The sequence below is a fragment of the Chlamydotis macqueenii genome, chromosome 4, assembly GCF_036417535.1.
Source record: "Chlamydotis macqueenii isolate bChlMac1 chromosome 4, bChlMac1.mat, whole genome shotgun sequence".
NCBI classification, from domain to species: domain Eukaryota; kingdom Metazoa; phylum Chordata; class Aves; order Otidiformes; family Otididae; genus Chlamydotis; species Chlamydotis macqueenii.
In genome coordinates this window covers 58177697-58199654 of record NC_141559.1, presented here as the reverse complement: position 1 = coordinate 58199654, position 21958 = coordinate 58177697, and the positions used below count along the sequence as shown (strand labels likewise).

At 45.0% G+C, this 21958-nt stretch overlaps 1 protein-coding gene across 2 annotated transcripts in view; it reads right to left on the bottom strand.

Moving 5' to 3' along the window:
- Positions 1–21366, bottom strand: part of BEND4 (BEN domain containing 4) — a 32506-nt gene extending 11140 nt beyond the window's left edge. The window contains exons 1-2 of one of the 2 annotated variants that reach the window (XM_086747415.1): positions 20952–21366; positions 12834–13400 (exon numbers count right to left, since the gene is read on the bottom strand). In XM_086747415.1, coding sequence (XP_086603541.1) covers positions 12834–13400; positions 20952–21327 — 943 coding nt within the window. In that variant the 5' untranslated portion in view covers positions 21328–21366. The remainder of the gene's footprint in view (positions 1–12833; positions 13401–20951) is intronic. The other variant, XM_086747414.1, reaches the window with a different exon arrangement.
- Positions 21367–21958: the final 592 nt, after the last annotated feature.

The following is a 21958-nucleotide window of genomic DNA, read 5'->3' as shown; positions in this document are numbered from 1 at the left end:
TTAATTAGGGATGATTCAATTACGGGTCTCTCTTAAGCAGATGCTGCCACATCCCTGATTAACTCCAGAGTATTTTTGAGATACAGTGCTTTTCTCATGAGTCTGAAACATCATAGGAGAATTAAACAGATATTAACCTAATATTATGACAGACTTGTGTAAGACTAAATAAGCATCATTTTTAAGGTATCTTATCACTCTCACATTTCATATGGGTTGTTTTTGTAAAATATTCAGAGATAATTTTAGCTTCAGCTGAAAATCCGGAAGAATACTCGTGTTTTGGTTTTGGTTTTTTTTAAAAATTATTTCTTGGCATTCAACCTTTACACTTGGAAAAATCAGGTGTTTTGGGCTTTGTCCTAAGCTGGCAATCTGAAAGCAAGAACTCAAATAATCAAGTATGTCTCAAGGTAGGATTTACAGATCTTCAGCAATCTTTCCTGGCCATTCACACTGTGCAGTAACTATGCCCCTGTCTAGGCAGAGAGGGTGCAAAAGCACCTTTACTCTGTGCAAACCATGCTCTTTGCTAAGGGCCAAGCAGTGTTACACCCAGAAGTCAGGCGGAGCACCTGGCATGGATAATAAATTCCTATGCCATTTCAACCCATGCTGACTCCTCCGGAAAGACAAGCCATCAATGTATTTACTCCTGTTTCATCTGATACATCACGCTTTACCATAGGAAGTCAGGAGGCGATGCGTTATGCAAAAGTTAACATTTTGAGTGACTTATACCTGTTTAATTTCTCCCATGGCTTCACTGCTCATTGCTAGACCAGGGCAGTGTCTCTGCTACACAAGGACACTGCCATATGAGTAGGACAGCCTGGATGCTTCTTTTTTTGTAGGGGAAAAAACCCACTTTTAAGTGTCACCAGATAGTTTTAGAAAGCGTTTCAATTATGAAAGAGTCAGAAGGGCACTCAAGCATAACAGTCCCACCAGCACATTCTGTGGCCTTCCTCTAATGACAGCTGTGTATTTAGCGTATAGCAGCAATCAAAAAATTCAATAGAAATTCTGATGTGGAATAAATGAGAAAAATAACCACAGGTAATGTTTTAGTACATTGGATATTTGTAAGAAAGTGTGGAAAAAAAAAGTATTTGGCTTTTTCCTCCCGTATTTATATAAAGGAAAGCATATGTTCTCAAATGGATCAGGAGCAGCCCTCAGGAGAAGAACTTGGGAGTGCTGGTAGACGAAAAGCTTAACATGAGCCGGCACTGCGCCCTTGCAGCCCAGAAGGCCAACCGCATCCTGGGCCGCATCAAGAGGAGCGTGGCCAGCAGGTCGAGGGAGGTGATTCTCCCCCTCTACTCTGCCCTGGTGAGACCCCACCTGGAGTACTGTGTCCAGTTCTGGAGCCCCCAACATAAGAAGGACATGGACCAGTTGGATAAGGTCCAGAGGAGGGCCATGAAGATGATCAGAGGGCTGGAGCTCCTTTCCTATGAGGACAGGCTGAGAGAGTTGGGGCTGTTCTGCCTGGAGAAGAGGAGGCTCCAGGGAGACCCAACAGCGGTCTTCCAGTACCTCAAGAGGGCCTACAAGGAAGATGGGGAGAGGCTGTTCAGTAGGATCTGTTGTGATAGGACGAGGGGTAATGGTTTTAAAATGGAGGGAGGTAGATTTAGACTGGATATTAGGAAAAATTTTTTTACAATGCGAGTTGTAGAACACTGGAACAGGTTGCGCAGAGAGGTGATGGATGCCCCATCCCTGGAAACGTTCAAGGCCAGGCTGGATGAGGCTCTGAGCAACCTGATCTAGTCAGGGATGTCCCTGCTCCTTGCAGGGGGGTTGGACTAGATGACCTTTGAAGGTCCCTTCCAACTCTAACCATTCTGTGATTCTATGATTCTACGATATGTGGGAAAAATAAAAGTTTGGAGTTTTTTTGAGGCTCTTTTCTTACACCTGTGTGTGTTTGCTGTCTGGTATGTCCAAAACAAACATTGAACTGGGAACACTCATGCAGAGGTTACTCTCTGATGAAGCAGGTGTCCAAGAAAGAGGATCACGAAGGCTTCTGTTCTGAGCAGCAATCAGAAATCCTCGGACAACATCAGCAAAAGCTGTAGGCAGCTAGGGTCTGGCGGCCGGAAGATATCGCGCTGTACGGGAAGATAGGACCCCTCTCCGGATAGCCAATAGCGTTTAGTCTATGATAGCCAATAGCGTTTAGTCTATGATGTAAGCAGACGGAAGAGACGTTGTAAACGCAAGCTATATAAGGCCGTGTTACCTACCAATAAAGGCCATTTGCTGTCCACCACATTGGTGTCTGCAAGCTGATGGACCAAGCGGCCTGGGGGTGGTCGCTGTGCCGTTCCTGAACCAGGTCGCCACGCCAACAAAGGCAACAAAAAGCTCTCGCTCAGGTAGAAGTCACCATGGGCAACCAGCATCTTCCACGAGACCCTGGCATCTCCCATGAGGTGACAGCAAGGATGGAAGCAGCTGCAAAGTTTGCACTTGCTTGTCTAGTTATCTCTAGACGCGAAAGTCCCTGGTGGTGACCTGAGGGCTCTCAGCCGTACTTGGTACTATTACCTGTAATTATGTACAACAACGTGGGGCCTCAAAGGGGACAGAATATAATGCATCAGAAATTTCTAATTTTTAGGCACTGATCTCACAACAGGATGGTATTTTACCCCCAGTAAGCAATTTCACTGCAGGCTATCCAAAGACATATTTACTTATGTTCTTCCAAAGGGATGGGGCACAAGTGAGAAGACAACGGGAAAGTATTTAACCTGTTGTGTCCCCAGCAGATGAAGTACGGCTCTAATTTAACCGTGCTAAATGCTTTCTCGTTGCCGTGAGAAATACCAAGGTACTAAAAGTTGGCTGAAGCTTATAAATACTGCATAAAAGCAGTCATGTTTTGAGCAGAAAATGGCACACTTTTGCTGTTATTCTAGTGACCGGAGGACTCTGAGCGCTTTTGACTTGTGAAAACACCGTACATCACACTGTTGGTTGTTGGTACAAATAATCTCAGCCTTCCAAACACCAGATGCTACTTGCAAAGCCAGGCATCTTGGGCTGCTGGGTTAACTGAAGCCTGAAGGAAGCCACAAAGAGGGCAGCAGGAGGCCACGAGGTCAAAGCTTCGGTTTTGCTTCTGTGTCCCTCTTACGGCTCTGCAAATATTCACTTTGCCAAGAGCTATGATGAACTGTTTCCTTCAAACCCTGCAGCAAACGTAACTTTGTAAGAGCTTGTGGCTCCCAACTGTGAGGACGAAAACCCATTTAAACCTACCAGCTTACTTATTTTGTATTTCTTTGACTTTGATATGGTCTCTAGAGAGTTAACAAGACCATAACCCTGAGAGAGGATTCTCTGCACGCTTATGCATGTATCCTCCACCACTGACGACACCAACAGAGATCTGTGCCTACTGTACCCAACAGCAAAGACACTAATGTCGAAATAACACTTCCTTGTTATGACGTAGTAGAAAGCCTGCAGGGAGGCAGTAATTTTCCTGCCCATTAGGAAAAAGTTTCCACAGGTTTTGCTTTCTGAAAGTGCCACTGACTCAGAAAAGACACTGGAAGTGGCAAAGTAACCCAGCCCGCAGCGAGTGAAAGGAGAGTGAGATCTTGGTGGGAGCTGAAGGGCTACAGGGACTCAGCACGCCAGGGAAGGCTGGTCTCGCTGAGACCCTGAGCAGTGACTAAGCAGGACACGCACAAGAGGTGGCAGGTTTTGGTTGTTTATCAACCCAAGTTTTAAGACTTTGTTATTCTAGGCATCTGCACGCCGTAACAAGCGCTGCTTCAGCACACCTTGTCACAACTTTCTCTGCAGAGTATCCTGATTTCTGATAAACAACTGAATGGCGTGGTGGCCATCAACTGTGCCAATGACAAAAGCTGGGGTGTGATCCCTCAGTCTGACTTGCCGCGCAGCGCAGCGTCTCCCCAGACTAAATCCTCTTTGCACTAGAGAGCATCAGTGGGAGAAACATAGGTTGCCATCTCCCGGCGATGCAGTTTTTACCCTTGGCTGGTTGTTACGGCCTGTGCTATTTCACTCTCAGAAACACACACCTTATTTCAAGTCGACATTTTGTTTTCCCTTCATTGGGTTTTACAAAATCTTTGGAAAAGAAACGGTCAACGCTTGCCACTTGTTATGTACTTCTAGTTAGTGGTGAAGTCATTTCTCTGCCTTCATCAACACTCAGCTGGAAAGCCACCGTGTCCTCCAAAAGCCTTCCTCAGTGCCTGTTTCTCAGTGGCTGAATCCAAGTAGAGCCGACATTCTTAGTGCCTCCGCACATGGTAACACTGCACCGTGTTCGGCAGAGTGTGTCTCTTGTCATATTCCTTGCTCACTGCTACCTCTGCATCACCTGCAAGCTGTGACCAATGATTCTACACATTCTTTTACTGATGAAAGTATTAAAAACATAGGCTGTGAAGAGTTTCACAAAGAATCCCTCCAAAAAAATCAGCTGCATCACGGCAGTTTCCTGAATACAAATATATTTGTGTTTTTTACATCACTCTTCGTAATATAATGTTATGTAAGACCCTAAATATCTGCAATATCCTCATCAACCAAACTTTTCACCTCATCAAAATCATAATTTGGCAAAGTGTTGCCTGGTTCTAACTCCATTATTCTCTTTTAGTACTCTATCAATTGAATCTGGCATCAGCTGTGCCATTAGTTTGTCTGGGCTTGGTATCAGGCTAACGAGCCTACAATCATCCGGGACATCCCATGTGTCCTTTTAAAAAAAAAAAATCATCATACAGTATTTGCATATTTCAGTCTTCTGGAGCATCCAAAATATTCCAAAACAAAGAAAATCATAGTCAGAGACCTCTTTGTCCACTTCCATTTTTGTTTTAGCTCCTGAAATGAGTTGTCAAAATCTAACAATTTTGAAAACATCATGCTTCGGTAGCAGCTGCCTAATGCTTTTGGTAGTAAGCTGATGTACACTTAGGGATGAAAAGCTGGTGTGCCCAAGCAGTTACTGCTCCCAGCAGCTCTCCTGGTGATGGCAGTCTCTAAGGGGGGTACTTCTGACTCTGCTCTTGAACCACTCTGTCTTACACCCTGAGCTGGGATCAGCATCTGTTCGTCATTTCTAAAAAGGCCAGTAGTTCTGGCGCTGACTAACACGCTCTTCACTTGTCCCTGACACTGTCTGGGAGGGAGCTGCGGCAGACAGCTGAGGTTGCAATCTCACCTGAAGCCACTACTGAATGCATGCTAACATTCAGAGTTATAGAATCATACAATCATAGAATGGTTAGGGTTGGAAGGGACCTTCAAAGGTCATCTAGTCCAACCCCCCTGCAAGGAGCAGGGACATCCCTGACTAGATCAGGTTGCTCAGAGCCTCATCCAGCCTGGCCTTGAGTTACGGTGGAAGTGGAAAATACATCTTATCATCAACGTCATATTGGTGTGACTGCAGCATTTTACTCTTCACAAATACCAGAACAGAAATACTCACCGAGCAGTTCCATATTATTGACAAAATCTACTATTTCCATCTGAAAATGGTCCAATACTGTTATTAGGACTCCATAGTTTTCCTTTAATTTGCCAGGGAAAGAATCTCCCCTCCACAGAGTGCTCCAGATGCAATTTTAATTATTAGTTCTCCACTGATCCTAACCTCTGCATCACCATCAACTTCCCCTTTACTCCATTTGCTATGTTTCTAACTGTTTCTTCGCTTTCCCCCTAAGCCTTTTCGGGCCTTCAACAGCATGCTTTTAATGTTTCCCAATTACCATCCACTCTTTTTTTTTTTCTTTTTTTTTTTTTACAACCTTTGGCTCTGATAATAGTTTCCAACTTTCTATGAAGTGCCAAGAACATCTCTTATTCTTGGTTTGGGCTGGGGTTTTGCTCATTATAAATGTTAGTGGGCCACAATCACTTGTATTGGTAGCTGTCAAAATGAGGACTCTCATTCATCCTTCCCAAAATGTGGCCTCCAGTGTAACACACTCTAGGGCCACTTACATCACCAAAGCACAGCGCTACGAAGTGGTACTTGGGCTGGCTGTATATAAGGCATAACTCCAATGTAAATAAGGCCTATCTCCAATCTCTCCCACAGCATCAGACAGCCCTTGTGAGAAGGAATGGCTCATCCCCGGCTCGGCCATACGTCTCCCCGCGGTGGTCTCAGGACCCATAAGCAGACAGTAAGAAATTTGGTTATTCTGCTCGTTAATGAGATTTTTTTTTCTCTCTAGCTTACACTGGCAAGTATTCCTTCTGCTGTTTCACATAGCAGAAGATGAATCCCTCAGCACTCAAGACCATTTACATGTGACTCGCCAGCGAACTGGGGAGAATTGGGAAGGGTGTACATCTACATCTACCCTGCTCAGACTGGCAGCTGTTAGTTAAGGCTAGCTCAGCATCGCAACGCTTCCTCCTTTGCTTGACCTTGAGCAATTCTTCACTCCAGGTTCATTGCAGGGCATTTCTAAATTGATGCTTGACTGTCAAAAAGATGTAACAAATGATAGGGAACCTGCTGACGAACTAGATGGGAGTGTGAATTTCTTAGAAAATTAATGGAGATGCCTCCTCTGCCCGAGATTTGGACAAGTGTGCAGTATAACACGACTTGGATCATTTTAGCTCATACGCTCATTTATTTCAATAGTCAGCTGAAAGCCAGTGAAAGCTGCACGGATGGGCTGCGAAGACAAGCTGTCGCGGTGCGGTTAGCTGGAAAAAGAGCGAGAGGCAAGGAGAGATGGGGTTGGTAAAGAGCAACCGATCTCGGTGCTCAAGACCCTGCAAACGTGGATGTTTGTAACGGGATGGTAAAATAAAACCAGCACCTATTTGTAGTGACAGCAGCCAGAAGAAAGCATAAAAATCAACATTACACACAGAAGGGTGTTAAAGACTGGCTAAACTGACCTCTTGCACCTGCCAAAAGCAGGGAAGTGAGAAAATATGATAGCAACTACCCCGCTACTTTTAAAATCCCTCTTGGTTGTGTTTTCCAGGTGGAGTGGAAAACCATTTTGCTTCTGTTAACCTGCATCTGAAAAGCCATTATACTTATTTTAATTTTCTTTTGCAGAAATATTTCCTCCAGAAAGAAGAATGTGCCCCTTCGATGGATACCCCTGCCTAAACCACAGAAGAAAACAGACAAAACAAGGCAGTTGTGCATCTCTTATTTAAGCGATGCTGCCACATGATCCTGTGGCTTTTATTTTTGTCTGTGCTCCCTCACTTTCCTTCTACTTAACAGAAGGTACCTCTTCTTGTCCCTCCTTTCAGCCATGAAGTCTTCAGGGCAGGGACCTCCCCTGAAGACCCCTCTAACGGGGGAAACAAGAAGCCCCCGGTGAGTGGGGACAGCAGGTTGTGTCACTAAAGTGACAAATGCTGATCTGCAAAACTCGAATTGAAGATGAGATGGGGAATTCAGCCTGGCAGCTCCCCGCAGAATTTCCCACCAGCTCTTGCTCCCCAAGGTAGGCTAAGAAACCTGACCCCCCAAATTCTACCCAGAAGCACGGAAAAAACAGATTAACAAAGCCCTGTCCTGCTGCAGTTAGGTGTTTCACTAATTTTTTGTACTCAGTCTGGTTTAGCAAACTAAGCCATCACCCCCAAGCTGCAAGCAAAGCCGTGCTGCAAATTCAAAGGGGTCCTCGTGCCAAAGACTGGGCGACCACGCTCGAGGCTCCCTCTTCCCGGAGTGACTTCACACTTTGAAGATGAACAGCAGAACAAGGCCAGAGATCAGACCAAAACATCCAGAACATCAAGGGAAACCAAAGAAGTGGTTAAATGTGAACATCAAGAAAAAGGACAAAAAAAAAAAAAAAAAAAACGAAAAAGGACATAAAAAAGCGTTCGTCATAACCCTTGATGGCTGCTTTATCTAAGCTGCTGCTGTGGTAGGCTCTTTGGAAATGCAATGCTCTGAAAGTATAAAGGAGACAGGATTTGTAGGGAAAAGTAATATCTTTTATTAGATCATCCGATATAGTCAGGAAAGAGAGTCAAGCCTTGGGCACACAAAACCTTTTGGAAAACTTGTCTGACTTTTTCAATTACATTGATATTAACTCTGCCTGCCAATTCCGCTCTGCTTTGGCTACTTGCAGCCACCATTAACGTCGCCTCTGTAGGTGATCGCCTCTCTACATTTGAGGGGGTTTTCCACCCTCATCCTTCTGCTGTTTGCTGGAATATTTTTTGCTGCCAGGCTAATGAGGTAAGAATAATTAACTGTATTTATCACATGCTGCTTCACTTCAGTTACTTACGCCTTTTCACTGCCTTCAGGCCGGCTGGCTCAAAACCAGGCAGCAAAGCTTGGAGCACCAGGACCACCTCAGTCACAACTCCCAGCCTTTGCTTTAACCACCTGGAAATACATTCTCCCTTTTTAGGCCAAAAGCTATGAGAAAATCCTGCTGACAATAGCAAAGGAGAACCGCTTAATATCCTTACATATTAGAGGGTCTAAATCCAGGTCTTACATGCAATCTCACAAATAAGTCTTTAATTTCACTATTGGGAATGTATCACAGCCCTAGTAATTTTTATACAGAGGAAAGAGATTAGGAGACATTTTTCTCTTCATATAGATGGATTATTTTGCTCTGTTCTTGATGGTCCCAAAATCTTAAAGAGCCAATGATAAGTTTGCCAAACTCCTTCCAGGAATTACCTAATCTTTAAGTATTTTTAAAACAAGACAAAATAACACACTGAACAAAACTATTTATCTTTTTTCAGTTGAATCAAAACCTGAAAATGTTCAGTTAATGTTCTTGCCTAAAATAAAAGAATTATTGGGGAAAAACTGCACAATTTGCAAGACGTCACATTGCTCCAAAACTAAAGCACAGAAGTAGGAATTTTTCTTTATTTATTCCATAGCTGAAACAACTAAGATTTCACAAAAATTTAAGTACTGTTTCAGTCAAATCAAATAGGTATTTTTTGAGGAAAAAAAAAAAACCTCAACAACCAAAACACATGCAGTATTTCACCCATGTAATTGCTTTTCTCCAGTGGTGATCTGCCAGAGTAGATCCTACAGGACTGGAGGGCTTCTACAGCAGCAGGGCAGAGTTTTGAAAACAGAAAAAAACTATTTTTCTGTGTCCAAAAGCCACAGAAGGATATGTTTTGTGTAATATTTGTCAAAAAAAAAAAGAAGTTGCTGCCTTTACATCTGCTGAGAAAACACTCTTCTTCACGGTAGTCTCTTTGTAAGCCATGCAAATGGTGCTTTGCGGAGCAAGAGGCAGAGATGTACAGCGGTAACTATTTTTAGACCACAAACTCTCATGGATTTTAAAAGGGCTTTTGCATATGGAAAGTAAAAAAAAAAAAAAAAAAAAAAAAAGAAAGAAATGCAAAGTATTTCAGGAAAAGGATAAAATGATTCATAGATGGTTACAAAGCAGAAGGGAGGGGTTGGTGCTTTTATCTTCCGTTGACAGCGCTGCCAGTGGCAGCCTCAGCGCCCGCGGGGAGGGCACGGCGCATGCCGTGCCAGCCTCACCGAGCAGTTCCGGCCCAGCTCCCTCAAGGATAAGAAGGAAAAACCACTATGTCAAAAAAACCTGCTCTTTCAGCGGCTTGGTGGGACAGTATGGCAGCCTCCACACTCATCCAGCTGCCTCCACAGCTGCTTCTCTGCTGCACCAACCACCTTGCCTGGCCCATTGGATGCCCACCGTGGGGTGTATGGATGCTCAGGGAAGAAAGTTTGTGCTCTGAGGTGACTCTGATGTGACACATGGTGGCAAACAACACTGAAACCTTCCACAGAGGGCTTTCTGGCTCCCTCCTGAGGCATGCAACATCTTAATTGGGAAAAAAAAAACTGCTCAGAGAATGATCTTAGCAGCTGTTCACATACAGAGCTGGGCGTTTCAAGTCCCACAAAAATTCCTGCCGGCATCTTCGGTAGCAGAAGCTCACTGGGGCAAAATCAGCACTGGAGACAAAAATAATCAGACATTGCCTTTAGTTGATTTTTGATTAACTGCACTCAGTAGTTGCTGTGGGACTGCCCAAGGAGCTCAGATCTCTGTCCTACCACGTAGCAAAATTGGAGGGCACCTTTTGTGGCTCCTAACACTTTCTCAAACACCTTGGTCACTTTAGGCCTATGTGTACACGTCACCCAGACAGCAGAGATGCATCTGATGATGATTTTATGCTGACTGATGAAATCATACGTCCTTGCACATTTATTTTATGTTTGTCTGCTTCCTTTGCTGCATCACTAACAAGGTGTTTCGTTACTCCTGGAGGGTGAAAAATGACTATGTTTATGCATGCTTATCTTTCTCTTAGAGGGAGATGAAGGGTGACTGTGATGACCCAGGTAAATACTGGCTGCTTAGCCCAGTGTTAATCCTAGCAAAGTACAGGCAATCTCAACGGAATTCAATTGACTAAGAACTAAAGAATATGAATACAATTAACGGCAGTCAAAATAGTCTTACGGAAAGCAGATCTTGTCAGACTAACCTGATTGTCACTCTTTGATGAAATTATAGGTTGACTTGAAAAAGTTGGGTTGAACAGATGTAACATACCCGGACTGCCGGAGGGCATTTAACTTACTACCATGAGTTATCCGATTGTGAGAGCAGCAACACACAACATCAGTAGACTACAGCACACATGGATTAAGAACCTGCTACCAGTATCTCAAGTATTTGTCACTGGGGGAATCGTCACGAATAGATGTGCCTCTAGCAGGGTTCGATGGACTGACAGCAGCCTAAATACCATTCAAAATTTCTAACCAGAATAAAGGAGTTAATTTAAAAACAATTAAAAAAATTCTGGATGATACAGAAATTGGTGAACCAGCAAACAGGGCAGCCAAAGCAATCCTGCTCACCCAGTAAAGGAATGCAGCCAAATACAAAGTATGTATGTCTAGGAAGAAATGTGCACAGAATGAAAAGCTCAGCTGTGCGACCGACGGCCAAACGACCAGGGCAACCGCGGGTGGGAACAAAGAGACTATTCACCCTTGCTCAGGCAGATAGGAACATATTGCATGTACTTCCAGTGCCCAAATTCTAAAGAAACAAGCAGAGGGGAGAAAAGAACTACAAAGGATTCAACTCATTCGGGGAGTTTTAAACAACTCTTTTTGCTTAGTTTATCTAAGATGGAAATCAAATCAGCTTTCAATCTGTAAGTACCTTCACCATGAAAAGGTACCAAGGCCTATACAGAACTTCATTTACTGGAGCAAAGCATGAAAGTCAGTGCTTAGAAGCTGGTTTCAGAGAGTCAGGCAGGGAATTCAGCACACATTTTCACCAATGTAATTAACCACAGGAGTCAAGCGGCAGGGAAAGAGGTAGAGCCACTACTTCTCAGTGTCTCCTAGGACTTGAGGCCTCCTGAGATACTGAGCCAAATGTTAAGTCATGCTTTAACCAAAGTCAAAAAGATCACTGGGTTCAATACAGGTGACTGAATAAAAGCTGTAGGTCAGATCATAGACCCTAATGATAATTTTGGGTCTCATACTTCTGAAGCTAGAACCCAACAGGAGTTGAAGTCCACACAATTCCCTTTGTCACACATAGGACATTTCCATGTCATGTATGAACCACTACTGAATCCAGTGAGAGCGTAGGAGTTATGGTGACTCTGGATTTTGGGAGGGAGGAGGGAAGTATTCTAAACTTTGGGTTTTCTCTGCACCAAACAATGCTGGTTATGGAATTTTCTGGTATCACCTAGGGACCAACGTGCAAAAGAAAAACACAATGTAATACAAGTAATTCATAACACATCATTGATAGCTGGGGAGAAGAATGATGAAGACGACTGCTTGCTTTTGCTTAGATTTTGCAACTGCAGATACATATTTGGACAGTGGTTGGTTGCTGCCTTCTTCCTTTCTACACAGTTAGCAACTTTGCAGTATTTTCTCTCTTGCAGCCCATGTTAAATGGCGTTTCTGCCCTTTAGGGATTAGTTCAGTGAAATTTGCATGGATCTACCCTAAGCACCTCAAATTTTCGCTAGGAAAGGTGCAGGATGTGTCAGAAGTGTGTAGCACACTTATTCTCCTTGCTAAATTCCAGATTGCTTTTAGTAGTATTATTTGAGGTGCATTTTTGCCTGTGCTTAAAGTTCAGAGGATATGAGTCCAAGATGCTTTGTTCTCATCTGATACTACTTCTTCAAGTACCTTAACAATGAGAAGTCCTAAGAGGAGGTTTCTGTTATATAAGGTTTTTCTGTCTGGTATTCCTGAACTGGAGAATTTGTTGCCAAGCTTTTTCTCAGGTATTATTTGAAGATAAATGGGAGGAGATGTATTTATGCTTCTCACTGAGCTAACAGCAATTTAAGAGGTACCGTTCAAGGTAAAAGCCAAACCTATTTTGGTTAAAAGTATGGACGTAAGTTTGAATAGTTTCTTTAAGTAACCAAAAAAGGAGCCCCAAAAGGGAATTAGGTTTATAAGCTGCAACATCACTTAAAGAACAATACAGATAATTAGGTAAAAAAAGCATATGTTTGCAATTATCATGACAAATCACCTTATGTTTGGAATGTGAGGTTACAAGAACATCCCACCCTGAACACAGCTCATTAGTCTAGGACTCACGATTCATATAGGTGAGCATCGGCAGATAACTTTCCAGTGGGCACAGCTGTAGGAGTTTTGGATGGAGACAAATTCCAATGCTTCATTAGCATGACTACAACCTCAAAAGACAGCTAGAACTGGAAACAAACTATTACCCAAACTGTTTTTATCACTGACTGACAATATTATATTGCAGGGGATTATTTACCTGGAATGCTCTCCAATTTTCTACGAAGTTCCTCATTTTCTTGTTGCAATGAAATTACCTCCTGCTCTAGCTCTTGACACCGAGGACAGTAACCTTCTTCCTCTTCCTCCTCTTCCTCCTCTGGAAGTGTAGAAGATGATGGGTGACCATGAGATTCAGATGTTGCTGGAGACGTCCATCCACCTAATGTGTGTACTGGAGAGGTTGAAAGTGGATCCACATCTGCCAAATGGCTAAAATCATTTACTGATGAGGTGTTCTGAGAAGGGAAGCTCCCAGAAAGCAAATAGTTCTGAAGGGAATCGGTAAAAACTCTCAGAAAGGCTGAGGTTTGTTGTTTCTTTTGCATATACTGCATCTCTATGTCTAAAATGTCTGATGTCTGACTATGGACCATTTTCCCAAGCTGACATTGCTCTTGTCTTTCACTATAATTTGGGTTTTCCTGCTTTATACAAGAAATCATGGACTGAGAGTGACTGTTGTCCAGTAGTTTTCCACCACAATTTAAGAGACTTAGCACCCGGCTGCATTGTTGGGCAAAGGCATCCAGAATCATTCGACTCTCTGAAACAAAAGAAAAGATGAATCACAGAAACCTAATGCAGAAAGTTATGCCAGGCAGTAGCAGCTAGAGGAATGTACACAACCGTCTACAGTAGCATGCATTTTATTTCTGAACACATTAAAATTATGGCTTCTGCTTTAATACTTCTGCAACACTGTGATTTAAAACAATCCCGACTTTGCTTCTATTTTGAGAGTGCCCTTGTGCCCTTGCTGTTAATCAGAAATGCATTGTGATGATAGTCACTGCTTAGTGCCATTTTCTTTCAGAGGGATTAAGACAGGAAAATGGGGAAGAAAATACAAATTCCATCCAATTTGCTACAAGTAAAAGTTCAAGTAAGCACTTCTCTAGAAGCCTATTTCAAGTTGCTGGTGGCCACTGCCTGCATATATTCTACAGAATGCACTACACCTTCTTCCTATGCCCCGCTCCTCTACCAACAAGGCTTCCAAGCTTTACTTTTTCTCCCTTTCATCCTTGCCACAATTGCTTGACATTGGACGTGGGACACTTCACATGACTCAGCCCCAATTCTATGCACTTTGCTTCTGTTCTTTTTGCGTTACATTCCAGATATGTCCAAGAACAACTCAAAAGCGATGAGCACAAAACCCTCTTCTTACACCAAGGAAAGGCATCAAATGTACAACGTGAAGCTCCTCTGGGCAGAGGAGAAATTTTTTCTGTCCTGTTGACCTCCGATAAGTTTGTGGGTAGGCCAATATCATGCAGCGCACCAGAGTTCTTCAAGCTGCTCTGGACATAATCAGGAAACTCTACGTGGAGCTGGGCAGGTTTCTAGAGGCAGCAGCTCGACTCTGGAAACAAGATAAGGAGGCCACGCCACGCATAGTCAGCCTTGCAACTAATGACAGAAGGTGTCACGTCACAGGGAGCAGTAGCAGCTACAACCTAAACCTCTATAGTAGGACAGCTCATTTCTGAGTGTCTTCGCATGTAAAGTCAAGCTGCTGTAATAGCATGGAAAATGACCATGACATTTGGCTCTAAGTTATGGCATGACCTGTTAGGTTCCCCTGATAATAACGACGTCTTTTAAAAATTTTTTAGCTTATTCATAGCTGAGTTCCTCTAGGTGCCTAAAAAAATGTAACTAACATTTTGCATGAGATTTAAAAAAAAAAAAAAACAAAAAAAAAAACCTGGTATGTTTAAGCGCTGCCAATTTTGGAGAGCTCTCCTCAGGAAGGCTTGACTTTTAGAAAGTGACAAATGAATTTACTTTTGAAAAGGCAACCTCCTACAGATGCATGAAACTGAGCACCCCAGACCTTTATCTATCTTAACTTCATGACTAAAGGCAAAAAGGTAGCTTCATCACACTGACAACATGTAAAGAACAGAAATAGTCAGAATTAAGTCCTTTAATAGGTGGCACTTCTCATGGCACCTTTCCATGACCCAGCAGATACACCTTCTGGTGGAAAACATGCTTCGTACTGAGGTTAGCACAGTCAGCCTGAACAATATTTGAAACAATGCTCATTTGCTTTTTTACCATCCTCCAATCTCTGCGAAGAGGGCAAGGCTGAAGCAGCATACAAATGCTATCAGTCCCACACACGGCCCGAGGAGACCTCCCTGCGGATGTGACCTCCCATGGAGTCAACTGTAAGAACAGGGACACGAGGTGGACAGAGCAAGCAAAGGTGCAGCACTGGGCTATGAGGCCGCCCAGGGCCAGGCAGGGAGCACCCACTGGCATGTGAAGGAACTTAGGTGGCCCCAAGACCACTTAAGGCATCCCTGCCATCAGCCTCCTGTGCTAACGGGTTGTACAACACCCTCGCTTTGCAGACGGGCTCAGACAAACCAGGGTAGATTTCTCCACCGCATTTTTGATCCAAAATGTTAAGCAACATCCTCTGTCCACACTACAAACTCTAAAGGGCAGAAAGGCACAGGCACTGCCGCCCCCCTTACCCAAGCATCACTAACAACTTCAAGTTGTGCTTTCTTTGCCTTTTTTTCTCTACTTCCCGTATTTTCCCTTTAAAATTATTACAGAATGATACTGATTGGAATTTTGCAATCCTACTACAGAGCAGTTTTTTCATTCATTTTAATCCCATAATCCGATTCCAGACCTGAAGTCGTATCTACTGTTTGTATTTTAATCATTATGGTCCCTGTTGACAAAACAGTTACTCATTCTTTGCGTATCCTTGTTGCAAGGGGACAAAATATGAATGAAACAATTGAAAAGAGATTAGCATAAGAGATGTTAGTCTAATATGGTTTCTCCTAAAACATGGCAAAAATAACCTGACATTTCAAATAACAGTTTTGAAGAATGCTATAATGCACACTAACATCAGTAAAGATAAAATTAATGATTAGTTTTGTTGTAAAATTGAATGCATTAGGCACATTCACTGTGATAATGGCTTAAAATGTAACTGAAATTTTATACAGAAATGACAGTATTGATTTAACCTTCAGTTCAGTATCAGATCTACTACAAAGACACAATAACAGCAATTACTGTTTTTTTCTTAACTTTAACCCATACTCAAAGACAGAAAAATTAAAGTCATGACAAGGCAGGGCTATTTTGAAATGCTAGCAGAAAGATTTGCAAACGCTTTTTTTTCTCGGTACCGCTGGGCAGCAATTACAAGGGATGCTCTCAGCACACGTTCTGGAAACATCTGGCTCTGTGCTGAAGTGGGTACCACTTTGAAGCGACTTCTGCACCAGTAATGGTACACGTACTCAGGGTCTGAACCACCCTAAACGAGAATGACAACTACGGTTATTTCTTCTGATGGAGAAAAAATAAAAACAAATGCTGCCCATTTAGCTTATATCGTAGAAATTGGGATTTCAGCTTTTATGGACTGACTGTAATTAGAAATGCAAGGAGTCTGCAACATCTAATCACTAAGAAATGACAAAAAGCTGTTTTTATGTGAACACTACTGAACAATCATTGATCTACAATTCTTAATTGATTTAATGTAATGTACATATTTTCTAGGAAAGGAGAATTCTGTTGAAACGACTGCACCAGACTAAAACACTTATTAGAAGTCTTATTGTGATATTTCTTCTCCTTATTACGATGCTCACCAACCATGTAATTCTAATGTCTCAGACCCCGCAGTCTTTAGTCCTACAGAACTTCTGTTGACTTTAACTAGACTTTTGCCTGAAGGTGGACTTGCCAGATCAGGCCCATAAAGTGCTAACAGATCAGGATGAAATTGCTAGAAGTGTAAGCAGATTACTTAGATTATTTGAAAGTGAACCAGAAGACAATATCATATGGCAAATCAGGCACCAACTCCTGCATAAAGCATCCATCTTTCTCTCTTTTCCTCATTGATGCTGAACTATGTAGTTTCTTAGCTATCCAACTGCCAGACTAAAACCAAGGGTTCGGTAAGAACAAACTTCTGAAACTCAACCTGGTGACTTAACTGATGCATCAGAAAAGATGTCTGGGAAGACTGGCAGGTATAACATCAGCTTTTCCTACACCTGAGGATCTTTTCAATACTTAGACCAGACAGCTTTTTTAACAGGCATTGTGTTGAGTCTCAATGGCTCCAGATTCAGGTCGTGGCTCTTCCATAGTCTCCTTTGTCATCTTGGGCAGATGGTTTAAAAAGTCATCTTTGTAACTATTGAGCAGGTCTGAATACCATACATTCTCCCCTGCAGGGAATGTATTCCTTGGTATTTAATTTTCAGGAAGATTCAAAAGTCCAGGTTCCTCAGCAATTTCAAACACCTCACTCTTCACCCTGCAGTGCTTCAGTCCTCTCACCTGATGATTTGTATTATTATCATATTACTATTACTTTAGATCCTGTGGAAGCAGTTCTGTACCCACCAAATGGCTTTGTCCATGCATATAAACTTCGTAATTGTTTTTAGATATGAACACTGCTGCAAACATCTATGCCTGAGTCATAAAACTGAGAGTGTTTGACGAATCCCATCCTGACAAAGTGATGCTTTCTTGGGCATTTTGCATGAAGATCACCGAGACAGCCCAGCAGATGAAGGCTACAAGTGTTTGGCCATTTCAGTACTGATCTGATCTGCTTCCAGATGAGGGTTCCCAACTTCTCAGTTAAGGCCAAAATGATGATCTTCACCTTCGCTATTCAATTAAAAACTTTTTGCTGTTCCCACATGACACAGCTTGATTAACTGGCTGCATTAAACATGACAAGTTGTTGGCACTGGAGTAACAGCTCTAAGACAGCTCTGCTCTTCCTTCTCTGCTTTCCAGGAAAGCCCACTTTAAATTTTAAGGCATGCTCTAAGGTCTACATCATGCTGTTCTCAGGAAAAGGAGTTTCTCTGGTGGACTATGATACTGTTCAATGTACATGCTACCAAAGACAAACATTCTTTTCCTACCAGGAAAATCTGAATAGGCTAACAAAGAATTAATACTTTACAGGAGAAAATGGGTATGTGCTGGTGCTCTGAATGCATCCACTTGTGTGGCTTACTCTGCAGCAGCAGTGGTCAGAGCAACCACTATTGACCAGAGGAGAGAGAAGGCTCACGCTGCAGCGCAGCTCCACATTTCTCGTTGAAAGATGACATTTCTCATGCAGGATCTTTTCCTACAAGACAGGATCTAGAGTCAGATCTTTCCTCACCATGGCACAGGGCGGAGAACACCTGCTTTTCCTCTTTCGCATAACCACTCTTGCATTTCTTCTGGAGTCTGGAGGCCAGGGTGGTATTTCAGAGAGGGACTGAGGAAGAAATCACTCATTCTTAGCAAGAGCTCTAACCATTACGAAAAGCTTCAAAAACATCAAAGCATCCTTACTTGTGGCTGTGTTTTAGGTGCCCACTCTCAAAAGCAAACTTGGTGCTCTGAATCTCAAGGGGCCAGAAATGTCATGCCTGAAGTTTAAGAATCAAGTGCATTACGCGCTCAAGCTGCTAGCTCAGCATCCCAGGAACGGTGTTTTACCAGCCAGCTGGCTCACTGTTGCCCACACAAATGAAGAGGTATCAGAAAAATCTCTGAAATTGAACTTACAAACAGGCATCCTTACAAAACTGTGATTTGCAGCCTTCCACCTCTTCACCTCTCTGCTCAAGTAAGTGCCTGCAAAGTCCTATGGCTAAGCTAAGTGGGAAAACTGTGCCAGTCATGGATGGTGACTGTCTGCCTTGTGGGCAGTGGACGTGCAGCTGGACACCTGCTAAGGGAAGGATCCTTCCCCCTCCTACAACACCCACCACTCGGGAGAGGAACCTCTGGCTAAGAGGTGCTCTGGAAAGGGCCCAGCCTGTGCCTCTCGCTGCTGGTGGGAACCCAGGAGCCGGATGGGCAGAGACCTTACGGGCACTGGGCAAAGTGTAGAACAAGGAGCAAAACCCCAGCTCCACTTCCCCAGCGACAGCCTGAGCTCGCACATTTGTTAAGAGAATTTCAGGGCTCTGGATGCTGGGATGGAACTACTTCACACGCATACAAGCTCGAGGTTCCAACTAGTTCGCCCTCCGCAGCTCCCTGCTCAGCTTACCGGTGCTACACTCCTCCAACACACCGTGCCTGGCAGTTTCTCCACCACTGAGCAGGAAGGATGGGTGAGAAGCACCCCTACCTCAGGGATTACAATACCCAGGAGGTCTAAACCTTGCCCCTTGCTGTATCAGCCTCTGGTAACAACTTGTCCAAAATCCCAATTCGGCACACTGTAGCAAGTTTTTTTTGTTTTCTTTCTGCTGTTCTGTTTTGCTTGGTACTTTAGTCTTAGCTGGGAGAAGGGTATGCTGGCACCCATATAGGAACCTAGAGCAAAAGTAAAACCTGGATGCACAGGTGATGGGAATGGGACTTCACAGAACTTCAGTGCATGAACAGCAGTTCCTTAGCTATCTTTTTTTAAGCACAGGGCTGACATCAATGACAAACTTCAAAGCCTGCTCTAGCTGCTGGTTCGCACAGTCTACAGGGACAGGAGAAAGTCCAAACTTCTGCTCACCAAAGCCCAGAAGGCTTTGCTGTGAATATGGCCTCATACATCATCTACCAGACAGCTGAATGTTTTCCATGGCGTAATCTGCTTCTGTAAAGAAACACAGGTGTCACACTTAGCAGCAGCGTTTTGATTGTGGGCCACAAAAAAATACTGAAATACCACCATTTGGGCATTTAAAAGAAGAAGTAATTTCAAGAGAAAAGAAAACATGACCTTCTGCTGTGGATCACGGGACTGTGCATCAGAGCTGTGAATTTTCAGGCTAATCTATTCAAGTATTAAACTTTTTTTGGTAAAGTACTTGAATTATTTGTAACAAGACATGATAAATTCATCCAGTACATGGCTGCTGCTGAGCAAAAACAGGCATTAAAACATAGCCATATATCCTATTAACTAGCATATCTCCCTGTTTAGTAAGGAAATGTCACCACATTTGTTACAAAGGCAAGCAGCAACATACCAAAACAGGATCCAATTTTTCTAAATAAATAAATCAATGATGTGTCAAAAATTAACAGATGAGTTAATACACCCGATGTTATCAAAACCAGATGGTGCTTCATAATATTCATCCTGTTCAGTCAAACCCTGAATATATTCTGGACCATCGGTATATAAAATAGGATGCTGCTATTTGTGATGGCAAACAAAAGCAATCATGCCTGCCAAGCACATACTATAACAGGCAGCATTTCAGCTCTGCTAGACAGAAAGTAATTAGAATGCTTTTAATGTCCAAAAGAATGATGCTGATAGGCTGCCACAGATGTGTAGATTTATGAATATTTATATGGTGGTTTATAGCTGACACTTTTATCAGTTGAAGAAGATAAAATATCTGCCTGACTCAAAAGCTTGACAGTCAGGTTAATAAAATCTCATTAAAGAGAATGACCTATGCAATTATATAGGATTTATTGTAATTCATTTTTGATTGTACTCTGCTTAAAGATGCAATTTCCCATTTCCCGATGCCAAATTTAGGTTGCATATCAAGATCTACGTGGTTTTTAACTCCAAGCCATCACTAGAAGAAAGATAGGCGTTCAGCATCTCGGTATCTTACACCTTTAAAGGAAAAAAAAAAAAAATCCGATCTCCTCTTCCTCGCTGCATCTTATGAAAACGGCGCAGGCAAAGCAGCCGATCTGTTTTCTTTCTGTTAACACCACCACCCGCAGCTCCCCGCCGGCCGCCGGCCCCAGCCCCCCGCCCTCCCCGGCCGCCACCGCTACCGGAGCGCCCGGCCCGGGGGCTCCCCCCGCCGCGCCTCGACGGCTCTCGCAGGTGCGAACCGGGCGGGCGCTCGCCCCGCCAACCTGCGACCACCCCCCCTCCACAACCCCCGCCGCCCCGGGAACTTCGGCAGATGCCACTCGCCCCGTCCGTTCCCCCCGCCCAGCCCCGACGGGGGAGGACCGAGCCCGCCGCCGGCCCCCCCGGGCCAGGGGGGTGTGTGCGTGTGTGTGTGAAGGGGGGAGCCCGCAACCCCCATCCCGCTCCCGCCTTCTGCAAAGTGCCCCGCGAAGTTGCGCGGCGGAGGAGACAAGTTGCGGGTACCTGCGCTCAGCTCCGCGCCGCCGCCCCCCACCGCCGCCGCCGGGCAGGGGCCGTAGCGGCCCGAGGAGCTGGGGGCCGGCGGCGGCGGGCGGGGGTGGCCCTGGGCAGCCCCGGGGGCGGCGGTGGCGGCGGGGCGGGCGGGCCCGTTGGGGAAGGGGCCGTGCGGCGCGTAGGGCAGCGGCTCGGCGGCGGCGTGCGGGAAGGGCTGCCCCGCTCCGCGCCCGCGGGGCACCTCCACCATGGTGGGTCTCTCGTAGCGCTTGGCCAGCGCCGCCCGTTTCCCGGGGAAGGTCTTCAAGACGCTGTAGGGGCCCCGCTGCTTGTAGATTTTAGGGGTGCTGGGCCCCTCCTCCGCCGGCTGCATCTCCTCCTCCATCCTTCCCCCGGCGCGGCCCCGCTCCGGGGCTGCGTCTGCCACCGCCGCGGCTCCGTCTCTCTGGCACGGCGGAGCCCCGGCGCGGCGGGGCGCCGGCCTGATTGACAGGCGGCCGCGCCAATGCCTGGAGGGAGACGGGCGGCGACCGGCAAGTGTTTAGGGTAATCTCTGCTAATGGCAGCGGGGCGGGGAGGCGGGCCCTGGCGGGGCCGCCGCCGCCCCCGGCTCCCCCGCTCCCCCACCTCCGGCGGGGGCAGGTGAAGCCGCCGGGCGCTGCCGCGGGGGGCGAGCGGCCGGCCCCCCGCCCCGGCTCTACGCGGCCCGAGGGGAACCGCCCCGCCCCGCCCTGCGCGAAGCCGCCCCCAAAACTTTGTTGCCCCTCCGCCGGGTGCGGGTGCTCCGTCGTGGATGCCCCGTCGGCCGCCCGGCCCTCCCCCTCCCCTTCCCGCACGGAGCGAGCCGCCGGCCCGCCTCCCCCGTTATTAGGGATGAAATAAATAATGCCATAAATAAAAGTATTTGGGAGTCCAGGACCTGTCAGAGTTGATTAGGTCACAGAGGACATTTTCTTTCTCATTATGCAAAAGCATTTCATGGCGAAATAAAAGAGGTTTCGCTGTAACTCATGCAT